This window comes from Canis lupus, chromosome 29, assembly GCF_003254725.2.
Source record: "Canis lupus dingo isolate Sandy chromosome 29, ASM325472v2, whole genome shotgun sequence".
NCBI classification, from domain to species: domain Eukaryota; kingdom Metazoa; phylum Chordata; class Mammalia; order Carnivora; family Canidae; genus Canis; species Canis lupus.
Window position 1 is genome coordinate 31707526 of NC_064271.1, and position 14451 is coordinate 31721976.

General features: G+C 37.3%; 1 protein-coding gene across 17 annotated transcripts in view; it reads left to right on the forward strand.

Moving 5' to 3' along the window:
- Positions 1-14072, forward strand: part of RALYL (RALY RNA binding protein like) — a 712238-nt gene extending 698166 nt beyond the window's left edge. For all 17 annotated transcript variants that reach the window (XR_007407139.1, XM_025433661.3, XM_025433659.3 and 14 more), the window contains one exon: positions 13089-14072. Coding sequence is in view for 16 of the 17 variants with exons in the window: in XM_049103897.1 (XP_048959854.1) it covers positions 13089-13111 (23 nt within the window). In the remaining variant the exon portion in view is untranslated. The remainder of the gene's footprint in view (positions 1-13088) is intronic.
- The last annotated feature ends 379 nt before the right edge of the window (positions 14073-14451 follow it).

Genomic DNA, 14451 nt, shown 5'->3' on the forward strand with positions numbered 1-14451 from the left:
TATACTACAAGTCAATCAATTTTAATCACATTTTTCCGTTAGACATGAAATGATTTCTAAATATTTCTTCTTGTGGTGCCAAAACTAATTACCAAAGGAACTACAGAAAGCAGTAAAATGTGTGAAATTTCAAAGTCCATAATAATCTTAGCATTAATCAACATTTGGCTTCTAGCACTGGAATTAACTTAAGCAATTTGGAGTATTATCCTAAAATTATCATTATCATTTCCAGCACTGGGAGTTACTAACAGTTGTTAGACACTATATAATTAGCATGAAAAGTCAGAAATCGATGCATGATCAAACACAAGTTATGTGCCAAATAAAATTACTGTAATTTATCAATTCAACTAGTCAAATGTGATTATCAGTAAGCCCAGAACATTCAAAATACAATCATAATTATTTTCAGAAAATATCAAGGAACAGTTTGAGAAAAAAATAAGAGAAATATTCATGTGTTAATATATGTTTGACAGAGCATCCAACTTCTGGTAAATCATATAATTTAGCAACAGGATTATTTTTTTCAGTATTAACTAAATTTTTACACAGATGTTTTAAATAAAATTATGTAACCCACATTAGATAATTTTACTGTAAAGTTAAATGTTATTTTTTCTTAACCAAATGTATTTTTATAACACATAAGTTCTCCTTTAGACAGATGACCAAAGCAAATTTTTAATTAAAATGGTTTTTAAATTGGTTCAAGATGGAACTTAAAAAAAAGAAAAATCCAGGCAAATCTGTTACAAATCAGGGAAAGGCAGGTAGTAAGTTCTATGCAAATCTTGGAACATTTCCAGTAATTCTGGCTCTTTTCTCCCACTCATCATCAGGGACCAGTGTATTTTCATACCCTAGTTGAGATCACCAGCACTAAAATTGATGATGTATTCAGTCTGCTTTCCTACTGTCTTCCTTCCCACAACTGGGCAGAACAGAATATTAAGAAAAGTACTGTCCTAAAAAAAAATAATAAAAAATAAAAATACAAACAGCCTGCGTTTGACTTAGCCAAGACACTCACTCTCTGATCCAAGGATTAATAAATAATACGCAGATGATTCTTGCCCCACAAACTACCTCGATGGTTTATAAAGAAAACCAAATGAGACTATACATATGAAGGTGTTTCATAAACTTCTAAATACTATATAAATAAGCGTTATTATGATGATTTGTGGTCCATGCCCACAGATTTAGGCCAGTCCCAGATTCTAAGAATAACCCAAACCCAGTCTCTATGTGGAATGAATTAAAGGAAGCCTCAGCTAAGTAATTCAAATGCCTCAGACTCTCAGACGGTCTTGCTCTAAGCTTATTACAGTTGCTCGTGACTTTTTCTAATAACTGGATCCTCCCTTATTCCTGGGAACAAACAGGGTCCCCAAAAATAAATGAATAAATAAATCAAGACCAGAAAGTCTTATTCTTCAGATGCCTGTTTTAAAGTTCTAATGCCAATCCACTTCTCCCTGAAATAGATTTCTGCCTTTCTCTCTCCTGCCATCTTAGGCTGTCTGACTTGACCATACCTCGTAGATGGGACCCTTCTAGTACTTCTGTAACACTCAAATTCTGCCTACATTCCTGCCTTGTCACCACATTCTCTAGGTTTTGACTCAATATATAATCCAGCCATTTAGCAGATTGAAATTCAAGGTAGCAAATTCTTTTCTATGATTCTCTGCAAATAGAGCAAGATGCCTTATGAGCCAAAGAGTTCTGTATCCCTTACGATAATCAAGCCAAAGCTTCATACCTATCAGCCATGATTCCCATGCGGGAGTAGTGCTGCTCTGATTGGGAGCATGGACAAGATCGCTCTACAGTCCTAGGTCACCTGCTTAATTAACCACTCTGCAGCTCTGGTTCTCTGATGCTTCAGAGCAAGAATGGATAGACAGCATACAGCTCCTGACATCGCGGCATCCTACTACACTAAACAAATTGTTCCTATAATGAATCCAAGAGACCACATACTATTTGCCTTACTTGCATTTGTGCATAAACACAAATGTTCTTTGTGTGTAGATGTTAAAAACTGTTACTGCACTAATGTCCTTGTTAGAGCTATAATTAGTTATAGGAAATGATGTCATTAACTCTGAAAAGAGTGGATTTTTTTAAAATCACATATAGCAAGTCACGCACCAGACCAAACATCCATGGTATTTCTTATTTTTTTTATTTAAACCCAATTAACCAACATATAGTACATTATTAGTTTTCAGATATAGAGTTCAGTAATTTGTCAGTTGCATATAAAACCCAGGGCTCATCACATCACATGCTCTTTTTAATGTCCATCACCCAGTTACCCCATCTACCAACGCACCCCCTTCCAGCAACCTTGTTTGTTTCCTACAGTTTAAGAGTCTCTCATGGTTTGTCTCCCTCTCTGATTTCTCCCCATCCAGTTTTCCCTCCCTTCCCCCATGAGCCTTTGCACTTGTTCTTATATTCCACATATGAGTGAAACCATATAATTGTATTTCTCTGATTGACTTATTTCACTCACCATAATATCTTCCAGTTCCATCCATGTCAATGTTAATGGTAAGATTTCGTCCTTTCTGATGACTGATAATCTATTGTATTATGTTCCTTTATCCATTCATCTGTTGATGGACATCTCAGCTCTTTCCATAGTTTGGCTATTGTGGACATTGCTGCTATAAACACTGGGGTGGCAAGTGGCCCTTTCAACCACTGCATTTGTATCTTTGGGGTAAATACCTAGTAGTGCAGTTGCTGGGTCATAAGGCAGCTCTATTTTTAACTTCTTGAGGAACCTCTATACTGTTTTCCAGAGTGGTTTCACCAGCTTGCATTCCCACAGCAGCATAAGAAGGTTCCCCTTTCTCCACATCCATGCCAACATTTGTTGTTTCCTGACTTGTTAATTTTACCCATTCTGACTGGTGTGAGGTGGTATTTCATTGTGGATTTTATTTGTATTTCCCTGGTGGCCAAGTATAAACATCCATGATATTTATAATTACACTTTTACATTAGTTAACACACTATTTTCACTTCAATATCAAAATGTCCATAAGTAAATCTCATATAAACTAAAATATGAATATTGCAAAAGCTTGGCAATCACTTTATAATATTTGTAGGAACACCATGTATTTGAGCTTAGTACATAGAGTTAAAATATTTTAACATTAATTTTTTTCTCTTACTTTTATGCTTGTCTTATAGTATTAAATTTTCCTTCAGTTTCAGGAGAGGAAATAAAACATCTTAACATTACTCATGCAGTAACTTAAGTCTATTATATTATAGTAAGTGACTGATTTTTCCAGTCTTTTCATCTTTCTATTTGATTATGGAATAACAAAGCCTATTGATTTGAATATTTGTGATCCACTATAGTATAATGAGACCATTTTTGTCTTTTAGTCATACTTATTTCCTGAACATTGAGAGATAGATGGAGAATAGGATAAAGACATGGGAATTATTGTGCAGAATAATGGGTGTGGATTATAAAACTGAACCTATAGGAATTAGAAGCAAAATAATATAATAATAATAATAATAAATAAGAAGAGAGGAGGTAACATGGAGACAGAAAAGAAGTGAGGATGTCCCAAAGACAGTTTGCCAGTAGAGTCATGACTTGCCAAGAGCCCCAATAGTTAATCAAGAATTGACTCAACTTAAATAAGTTTGATTGCATGTAGAACTGAAATAGGAGAATGCCTACCAAAATAACTATTCAAGTGAAGAAGTTAAACATCCATAGTTCTATGGCTGTTGACAGAAGACAGGAGACTCCTGAGACAAAAGACTGTGCTACTCATAGCAAAAGACGTGAGAGTACCTGGATAGTTGTCCTGGTTCCTCAAACTCAAGACCCAACTCCAAATACCTTGAAATATACATGGCAAGTACTCCAAGATGGAAGGCCGGGTGAAGCCTGCATCCAGTGCAGTGCCTACAGGAGAGAGATTTTGAGTATAGAGAATCCAGCTTTCCACCAAGAAGTAAGCAAGTCTGTTTTTGTCCAAATAAGATTCATTGCAGAACAATGCAGTGCATTCCAGAGATGAGTTACCTTACTTCTATGGATTGCCAGCCAAATAAATAATTCTATATTCCTTGGGGAAGCAACAGACTTTCGTGATGTTAGCACATTCAGCAAGACCTGTAGGAGTGCAGGCGACCCGCTCTCAGAAGACTGCTGCTCAGCAGTGAAGTGAAGCAGTTCTCCAAGAATGGGATGCCCAGATCAGCATCACTCAGGAACTTAACAGAAATGCAGCTTCCTGGGCCTCACTCCACACCTGGTTGTCTTAGTGCATTTGGACGGCTACAATAAAAGACTACAGACAACTGTATAAGCAATAGACATTTATTTCTCAGAGTTCTGGCAGATGAGAAGTCCAAAATCATGGCAACATTAGGTGTCTGCTGAGAGCCCATTTCCTAATTTATAGACGGCAGTCTTCTGCTGTGTCCTCATTTGGTAGAAGCAAGGGAGCTCTCTGGGACCCCTTTTATAAGGACACTAATCTCATTGATGAGGGCTCTGGCCTCATGACCTAATCACCTTCCAAAAACTCTACCTCCTAATACTATCACATTGGGGGTTAGGATTTCAACATATGAACTTTGAGGAGCCACAAACATTCAGACCATAGCATTAATGAATCAGAAAATTAGTGATCTGATTTATTTGCCCGTTCAGTAATTCTGAGGCCCATTAATGTTTAAGAACCAAACATGTAATGGAAATAATTCTTAATAGCAGTCAATATTCTGGGTCTAGTTAGGGCTTCCACCAACTATGAGCACATGTCTTTCAAACTGTCTGGGCCTTGGGATCCCTGGGTGGTGCAGCGGTTTGGCGCCTGCCTTTGGCTCAGGGCGCAATCCTGGAGACCCGGGATTGAATCCCACGTCGGGCTCCCGGTGCATGGAGCCTGCTTCTCCCTCTGCCTGTGTTTCTGCCTCTCTCTCTCTCTCACTGTGTGCCTATCATAAATTAAAAAAAAAAAAAACTGTCTGGGCCTTAATATCTTATTATTATAACAGGAGAGGGTTAGATAATTTTTTATTTCTTATTGCTCAAATTCAATTTAGTTCTATATTTCTTGACATGTAGCTTCGTAAATATTTCCTATATCAAAGACCGTAAGGGGCACCTTCGTGACTCGGTGGCTGAGCATCTGCCTTGGGGTCAGGTCGTGATCCCGCGGTCCTGGGATCGAGTCCCACATCAGGCTCCCTGCATGGAGCCTGCTTCTCCTCCTGCCTGTGTCTCTGCCTCTCTGTGTGTGTCTCTCATGAATAAATAAATAAAATCTTTTTTCAAAATAAAATAAAATAAATACCTTGAAATATACATGGCAAGTACTTGGAAGCCAAGAGAGATAGCCAGCAAGGCAGACCCGCAAGGATTCATAGCCTCATAGGCTCACAGAACTTAGTTGTCAGCATGCTGGGAGTAGAACAGTACCTCAGACAAATGTGAAGTAACCAATCTGGTATATCGGAAGATCTGTTTATGAATTTGTAGTGGGACCTATCACTGAAAGAGAGTCCAGTCTTGTGCCCTCTGGCCTGAGTACTCTCTTCCAAGAGACACTGGCCACACTGTAGGAATGACACACTGGTAGGAATTAGACACACTGGTAGGAATTAGAATCAGAAGTTTTGCCTGTGGAGAGTTAATGGAATGTGCTGAGATTGCCTAATGTTCCACATCTGTCATCACAGGCCAAGTTTACTTCCAGGACTTGGTTGCCTTCTCCTGTGGAGTACACACCTTTTCCTGAATGGGCACAACGGAGTGACCCTCCAAGATTCTCTATTTTTTTAAAGATTGTATTTATTCATTTTAAGAGAGAGGGAGAGAGAGAGGAGGAAGGGGAAGACGGGGAGGTAGAGAGACAAGCAGACTCTACGCTGAGCATGGAGCCCTACACAGGGCTCAATCCCACAACCTCCAAGATCATGACCCCCAAGACTCTCCTATTTTTCTGTACTTGCAGTGCCAAACAAGTCTTTTTTAGACCAACACCTTTCTTTCATATATTTAGTAAGTTTCAGTTATATTCTAATCAAGACTCAAAAAACTATAAACTCTCTGCCTCTCTTAAGTGACACTGCATATTCTCTACCCTGATCATATAAGTCTTGACTTTAAAGTTAAAATCTCAGAAGGCAGCCTAATCATCTTATTTCTAAGTTTCTGATGGGCTACTATGTGTTTGTCTTTGCCTGTGTTTCCTGTATCCCCACAGCCCCTACATCCTAAATGGTCATCAACTATGGAATGGAGACTACTAAGCCTCCAAGAACTACATAATGGAACAGTTGGAGTTCCCTTCACTTGTTCCCAGTGAGTTAGTAGCCATCTTAGTTTCCATGCCATTTACAGTTTTTGTGATGTGATTATTTTAACCTAAAAGTATAATGCAATTCTGGTCCCAAGAGCTTATTAATCGAAGGCAAGTTTTAAATTATATTGAACAGTAGCTGCCAGGAATCTGTTTATGTTATTTAGAAATTTGAATTGTATTGTATCTCTTTTGTAAAAAAGGATTTGTAACAGCCAAATGTATTCACATTGTCTATAAAAAGTGAATGGCTAAACAGTTATTCAATAAACAGGATCAGTGGTGACAATAAATATATTTTTTTTAAAAATTTTTAATTGGAGTTCAATTAGCCAACATTTAGCAGAACACCCAGTGGTCATCCCGCCAAGTGCCCCCCTCAGTGCCCATCACCCAGTCACCCCAAACCCCCCCCGCCCACCTCCCTTTCCACTACCCCTTGTTCATTTCCTAGAGTACGTGTCTCACATGTTTTGTCACCCTCACTGATATTTTCACTTCTTTCCCTTTATTCCCTTTCACTAATTTTTATATTCCCCAAATGAATGAGACCATATAATGCTTGTCCTTCTCCGACTGACTTATTTCACTCAACATAATACCCTCCAGGTCCATCTGCATCGAAGCAAATGGTGGGTATTTGTCGTTTCTAATGGCTGAGGAATATTCCATTGTATACATAGACCACAGCTTCTTTATCCATTCATCTTTCGATGGACACCGAGGCTCCTTCCACAGTTGGGCTATTGTGGCCATTGCTGCTATAAACATCGGGGTGCAGGTGTCCTGGCATTTCACTGCATCTGTATCTTTGGGGTAAATCTCCAGCAGTGCAATTGCTGGGTCGTAGGGCAGGTCTATTTTTAACTCTTTGAAGAACTTCCACACAGTTTTCCAGAGTGGCTGCACCAGTTCACATTCCCACCAACAGCGCAAGAGGGCTCCCCTTTCTCCACATCCTCTCCAACATCTGTGGTTTCCTGCCTTGATAATTTTCCCCATTCTCACTGGTGTGAGGTGGGATCTCATTGTGGTTTTGATTTGTATTTCCCTGATGGCCAGTGATGCGGAGCATTTTCTCATGTGCTTGTTGGCCATGTCTATGTCTTCCTCTGTGAGATTTCTCTTCATGTCTTTTGCCCATTTCATGATTGGATTGTTTGTTTCTTTGCTGTTGAGTTTAATAAGTTCTTTATAGATCTTGGATACTAGCCCTTTATCTGATAGGTCATTTGCAAATATCTTCTCCCATTCTGTAGGTCGTCTTTTAGTTTTGTTGGCTGTTTCTTTTGCTGTGCAGAAGCTTCTTATCTTGATGAAATCCCAATAATTCATTTTTGCCTTTGTTTCTGTTGCCTTCCTGGATGTATCTTGCAAGAAGTTGCTGTGGCCGAGTTCAAAAAGGGTGTTGCCTGTGTTCTCCTCTAGGATTTTGATAGAATCTTGTCTCACACTTAGATCTTTCATCCATTTTGAGTTTATCTTTGTGTATGGTGAAAGAGAGTGGTCTAGTTTCATTCTTCTGCATGTGGATGTCCAATTTTCCCAGCACCATTTATTGAAGAGACTGTCTTTTTTTCCAGTGGATAGTCTTTCCTACTTTGGGTGACAATAAATATAGATAATTTCTGTTCGTAAGACTCTGCTTTTCTATAAAATGCTATACAGCCTATATTTTTTACATATTTCTATTCACCGTTTTTTGCTTTTATAGTTGTTATCTAAAAATATGATTATCTGTATTTCTCTAATTGCTTATTAGTTCTAGATCTCAACTAGAAAAAAATAGCAAGCATTTCTGATATTAAAATATTTTAAATATGATTTTTTGTGGAGCTATTAATAAAGTGCATTTTTCCACATATTGCTGTACCTGTAAAAAGATGTTCAACATCACTAATTATTAGGGAAGTGCAAATCAGAACCATAATGAGATATCACCTCACACCTGTTAGAATAGCTATTATCAAAAAGAAAAAGAACAAGTGTTGGAGAGGATGTGGAGAAAGGGCACCTTTGTGTGCCATTGGTAGGACTGTAAATTGGTGCAGCTGTTGTGGAAAACAACATGGAGGTTCTTCGCAAAATTAAAAATAGAATTACCATGTGCTCCAGCTATGCCACTTCTAGGTATTTATCTAAGGAAAATGAAAACACTAATTCAAAAAGATATATGTACTCCTATGTCCATTGCAGCATTATTTACAATAGCTGGGAATGGAAACAACCTTAGTGTCCATGGATGGATGCATGAATAAGAAGTTATGGTATATATAAACAATACCATTCAGCCATAAAAGAAGGAGATCTTGCCATTTGCAACAGCACAGGTGGACCTTGAAGATAGGCTAAATGAAATAAGACAGAGAAAGACAATTGCCATGCATGTGATCTCACTTATATTTGGAATCTAAAAAACAAAAAAGAAAACTCGTACGTACAACGAATAAATTGGTGACTATAGGGGAGAAGGAGGCTTGGGGACAGAAAGGCTTGTATGATGACAGACGGTAACTAAATTAATTGTGGTGTTCACCTTGTAGTATGTAGACTGAACTATGTTGTACACCTGAAACTAATATAATGTTATATATCAATCTTACACCAATAAATATATATATTAATTCATTAGGTTTAAAATTAAATGTGCTTTCCCTTAGATTAATACTGTCCTTTTTATCTTTGTCAAATAGAAGCAAATTGCTTGGTTCAGTACCATCCAGGCCCATCTGAGTGTCTCTTTTTTGTTGTTTTTCAGAAATGGGAGAGATTGAGAGTTGGAAAAGCATTCATCATCAGGATAATTGGTTTTAAAAGCATCCAGGCTCCCATATAGCCACTAGATAAATTACCCACTATTCAAAAGGAAAGCACAATTAGTTTCACATTATAGTTAAGCCAATCAGCTCCTTAAGTGACTGTCATTATTGAGAAAAAGGCAACAAGAATGTCATAGTTGTCCCCTTTCTCCCATGCCTTTAGAAGCAAAAGCAATCCTTTTCTCAGACTAGAAGATCCATGGGAAGCTTAGTGAATATATTTTGCCATTGCTTTTAGATAAGGAGAACTATATTCATGACTTGTATCCATATGGTTAATAACACCTACCTCACAATGCAAAGTTAATGAAGCTTTTGTTTTGTACTAGGGACAGGCAAATGCTTTGAAGCTTTATGGCAAGGAAGTAAGACTTCAATAAATTATTTTCAAACCTCCTTTTCTTCTTCCCGAAATAATTATTTTTATGTAATCATTTACAATCAAGGAGCAAAGGAAGGGGTAAGGAGAAATCATACCAGGGGTAATGGAATATGCACAAAAAATCTGCAGGCTGTTTTTCTCTTCTTAAAATGGATAGTTGCTAAACAACCGTTCATTACCTCTTTTGAGACAAGCAGGATGGTGAAGAATATACTAAATTAATGTCATCTGCCATGACTTAACCTGAAGAAACACAATGATTAGTAAACTTTACATACACAGCTGCTGCATTTTAAGCATGTTCCATCTGTAATAAGAGTGATCAATGGAGGCCTCACAGGAAAGAGGGTGACTGCAGTCATATATAAAGAAAGAGCTTAGGATCCCTGGGTGGCACAGTGGTTTTAGCGCCTGCCTTTGGCCCAGGGCGCGATCCTGGAGACCCGGGATTGAATCCCACATTGGGCTCCCGGTGCACGGAGCCTGCTCCTCCCTCTGCCTGTGTCTCTGCCTCTCTCTCTCTCTCTCTCTGTGTGTGTGACTATCATAAATAAATAAAAATTTAAAAAATAATAAAAATTAAAAAATAATAAAAAATAAAGAAAGAGCTTTAGTTCCTCCCTGCATGCAAGTGTTATCAGTCAAAATCTAAACCCACTATGCTTTATGTTCCCATCATTCTACAGGTTAAATTTAATTGTATTTATTAAAGTTTTCGTTTTCACATTGGGAATGGATCATTTTTGTTATGTGCATACAGGGAATGTATAAAATTCCCTTTATACCACACAGCACATGGCACGCCTGCTTTGGACCATAAGTTCAAAACTTTGTGCTTTAAAGACTCATCGACTCTATTGCCATGAACACTTCTTGCAACTGCACAAAGAACACATTTGAGTAACGTTTTCATTTTTAGAAATACATGTTATGTGTGACCAGTAAGCATATAGTATAGACTAGGTGAGAAAGAAGAGGGGAAGGAGGAAAAGAAAGAGGGAGTGGGGGAGAGAAGCAAAAATGAGAAAGAGAGAGAATATCACAGTATCAAAATGTACTTAGGCCTTCAAGCTTCTTTCCTAAGGATATAAGTTTTAAATGCTTTTGGCTGGAAAACAGACTATTTATGGTATATATTTTGTTTATTTTCAGTTGTTTGATTTATGAAAGTTTTAAAATCAAAATTATTAGGCATTTATTATTAAGTATAGCAAGGTTTACACAGTACCTAGAGTCCTCTGAAAAATGGTTGTCCCAGATTGCTTAATTAAATAGCATTCAAACAATGTAAAGGGCATTTGTGAATTTAATATGTTTTATGTTGTGTTTTTAAGTAATTCATTTGTCGAGTTTAACAAAATCTTTCTAAGAATATTTCTTAAAATCTAATGAATTCAATGTATCAACATGGCCTAAGGCTTTCTTAGACTTTCCACTATCATACACAAACGTAAGATTTGGTCATAAGATTTCAATTCATAAAACTGAAATCCTGTGTCTTAATCTACTTTTTAATGGCATTTTCTAAACTGAAATCACAGGACGGTCACACTAACAAGCTAAATCCTCTTATATAACACAAGTATTTACAGTATCAAATATCCAAATGCTTTCTTAACACAAAAATATTAATACTATGCCTCTACTCTTGCAAATCTTTTATATTTAATTCTACATCTTCATAGAATTAAAGATGTTTACTCACTAAGGAAGAAGACATCCCAGTCAACTGAAATTACTCAGGGGTATATGTTTTTGAGTGTGACAAATGCATAGCCATGAAGGAAAAGAAAGTACCATCCTAGATCACTGGCAACTTTCAACCAGGGACATTGGCTGGGGGAGATCTGGGGCTACTGATATCCAAAGCAATTCTCACCACCCCAGCTGCCATACTCAATCTTTTTCAAAATCTCTATATCATGGGCTTTAAAACTTTAATAAAAGGCCAAGTTACCTAATTGTCTCGCTATTAACAGAAGTCAGCAACTGTTGGAAAAGGCAACCTGCCAATGCAATCTTTCAACACCCATTCAGTCACATAAAAACAGGCCTTTGAATACTTCCAAGAAACAGAGAACCCCCAAAGCCTGTTGGTTTTATCACCTTGTATGGAAATATCTTTCTCTGTCCAGACTAGAGAAGAGTTTCTTTGTTCCATTTAAATATAGATGTTAATGATTGTCAGACACAATTTTCAGTATTTAAGTCTCAGGGGAGAGTTCAGGGTCCTACCACAGCAGCAGGAGAAGGTTATGCATAGGCCAATTGCCCCACATCTACCTGCTGTTTCAGGGACTCCCTAGCCACGAAGGACCAAAGCACACTACTCGAGCTGTAAAGCACTGTTCTCATCCAATGCTGTGTTTTGTTTTCCTGGACAAATTTAATACCAAATTACAATGGACAAAAACATTTGGAGAACTTCGCTGGGATTGATAACCAGTGAATGGTATTTGCTCCCCCAGGACCAATAACTGACACACGATGTTTTTCTCAACAGCAGTTCCCATCCTAATTGATACCTCAATTTGCCTGTCTTTGACTCTTAAGACACTACACAGATTTTCCATATAACTGCAAAAACTCTGAAGTTGACAGGATAATAGGTGTAATTATATTTTCTATCTAAATATAAACCTTGAGCTTGATAGGATTCTAGGATAAATACATGGCATTTCCCTCTACTGAAATCTTGCATTATTTTATCCTTATATTCATATTCAATTTCTCAATTCAATTCTTCTATCAATTGAATTTTAGCTCTTGTGTGATGTTTTTGGCTCATGGTTGCACCATGAGTTTTTCACTGCCCCTCTTGCATCTAGCTTTCTTTAAATTATTTTAATTATTTATTTGAGAGATAGAGAGCACAACTGGGTGTTAGGGGGCAGAGGAAGAAGCAGACTCCCCACTGACCAGAGAATGCAACCTAGGGCTCGATTCCAGGACCCTGAGATCAGGAACTGAGCTGAAGGCAGGCGCTTACCAACTGAGCCATCCAGGGACCCCACAGCTAGCTTTCGTCTCTTACAACCAAGATTATGTAACTCTGATCAGAGATCCGTATTGCTTTTTCTCCTATTCCAGGTGCAGAAGGCTTAGGACTGCCCTGTTCAAACCTCTTAGAGGGGAAAATTATCCCACGGTCACTCTTGTGAGGAGCCACAGAAATTCCGAAGAAGCCCAAATCTCTTTTCCTAGCCAAGAACTTCAAGTGTTTTCCCTCTAACTTGGTCAAGAGCTTGAACTGAAAGATAATTACTGATTTCAGACAATAAATGGACTGGATTTTAAAAACTTATAGCATACTGTAAATGTAAATAATTTTAGCAATGTCTACAGCAAAGGATCTAAGAACCTAAATTTCTCAAAAGTACTTTTCCTAAAGACTCAGCTCTTCTCTTATCACCTCCTATTTTGGCCTGAAAATCCCACTTGAATCTAACTTACATATGTTCATGCTATCAACAATGAAACCTAAATCTCAATATTTTAAAATACCTTTTTTTCTTTTCTCAGTTTCTACAGATAAAGTGATCTGAAGCAATGAATGATGCCACAAAAGCAGAAAAGAGAAACTGTGACAACCCCCAGAAATGTGAAAGGAAGTTTCTTACTGGATAGCAGCATCTTTGGTTCACTTTATAAAAAAAAAATACCCAAATAAATAAAATGGACAGTATTGTTCAATTTTAGAAATTCCATTTCTTCTATGTTCTAAGCTATATAATTGTCAGGTTTCTATGGTTTAGACTGTAAATGTGTTTTCCCCTTTGCTACTTATGTTGTGTTTTTTTAAGTCTTAAAAGTCTTAAAATGTGAAGGACATTTAAGAATGGTAAGGGAGACACTGTATACAAATGTATATTTGTAAAAGCTATTTTTATGATTAGCATGTTTAACTGTTGATCATATATAAAGTCAGGTGATATTGCAATTCTATGTTTAAAGCTTATTTCCAACAATGTCACGTAAGAAAAGATACATCGTAAGCTAGTTTTTATAATTTATTTTTAATTTATAGTTTAAAGTACTTCAGATCATAATGATAAAATACTTGAAAATGTTATATTTCTGCCCTCCATAAGCACCATTTTTATTAATAAAGAATGCAAATATTTCAGATGTGATTCCATAGCTAAAGGACTCTGTTGCTTGGACCTGTGATTAAATTGAGCATTCTCTACTCAACTGAAATGATCCAACTATTACCCAGTACTTCAGTCTGGGTAGGAGATCCCATGGACAGGTTTTAGTGCCAATAAAGGTGAAAACTATATTGGCAAGGAAAGATTGTCTTGTCTTTGGTTCCAAAAGTTTAAATAGTGCTTATATCACTTCATCTCCTATTACTACGAACGCTCCATTCCCAGGCATTGCAAGTGTTTTCCAGATGCTCTTTGCTGTCGTCTTGTGCTGTGGAAATGGAGGAAACCATCTTCACAGACTGTAGGAGAACTCAGCATATAATTTCTTAATAAATACTGTTTCTTTTAAAACGAAGTTGGTGTATATCTTTTCTTTGGGGTGCACTTAAGTTTTAATAGTCAGTTTGACTTTTTGCATTCAAAATGATCTACATCATTACAATGCTATAAAATCAGTGTGATAATGAAAGTAGCATAACTTTACTAAAATGTATATGTTTTATATGCCCACACTTTTCATGGAGTGACCTGTATTCTAGAGCACATTAATTTGCTATGTAATAGAAAGCAAGATGGCCTTCAATTCTTGACAGAAGTCACATTCTGGTTTACATTTCTAAAAGGCATATTTTTCGGGACACCTGAGTGGCTCAGTGGTTGAGCCTTTGGCTCAGGTCATGATCCTGGGGTCCTAGAATTGAGTCCCGCATCAGGCTCCCCACAGGGAGACTGCT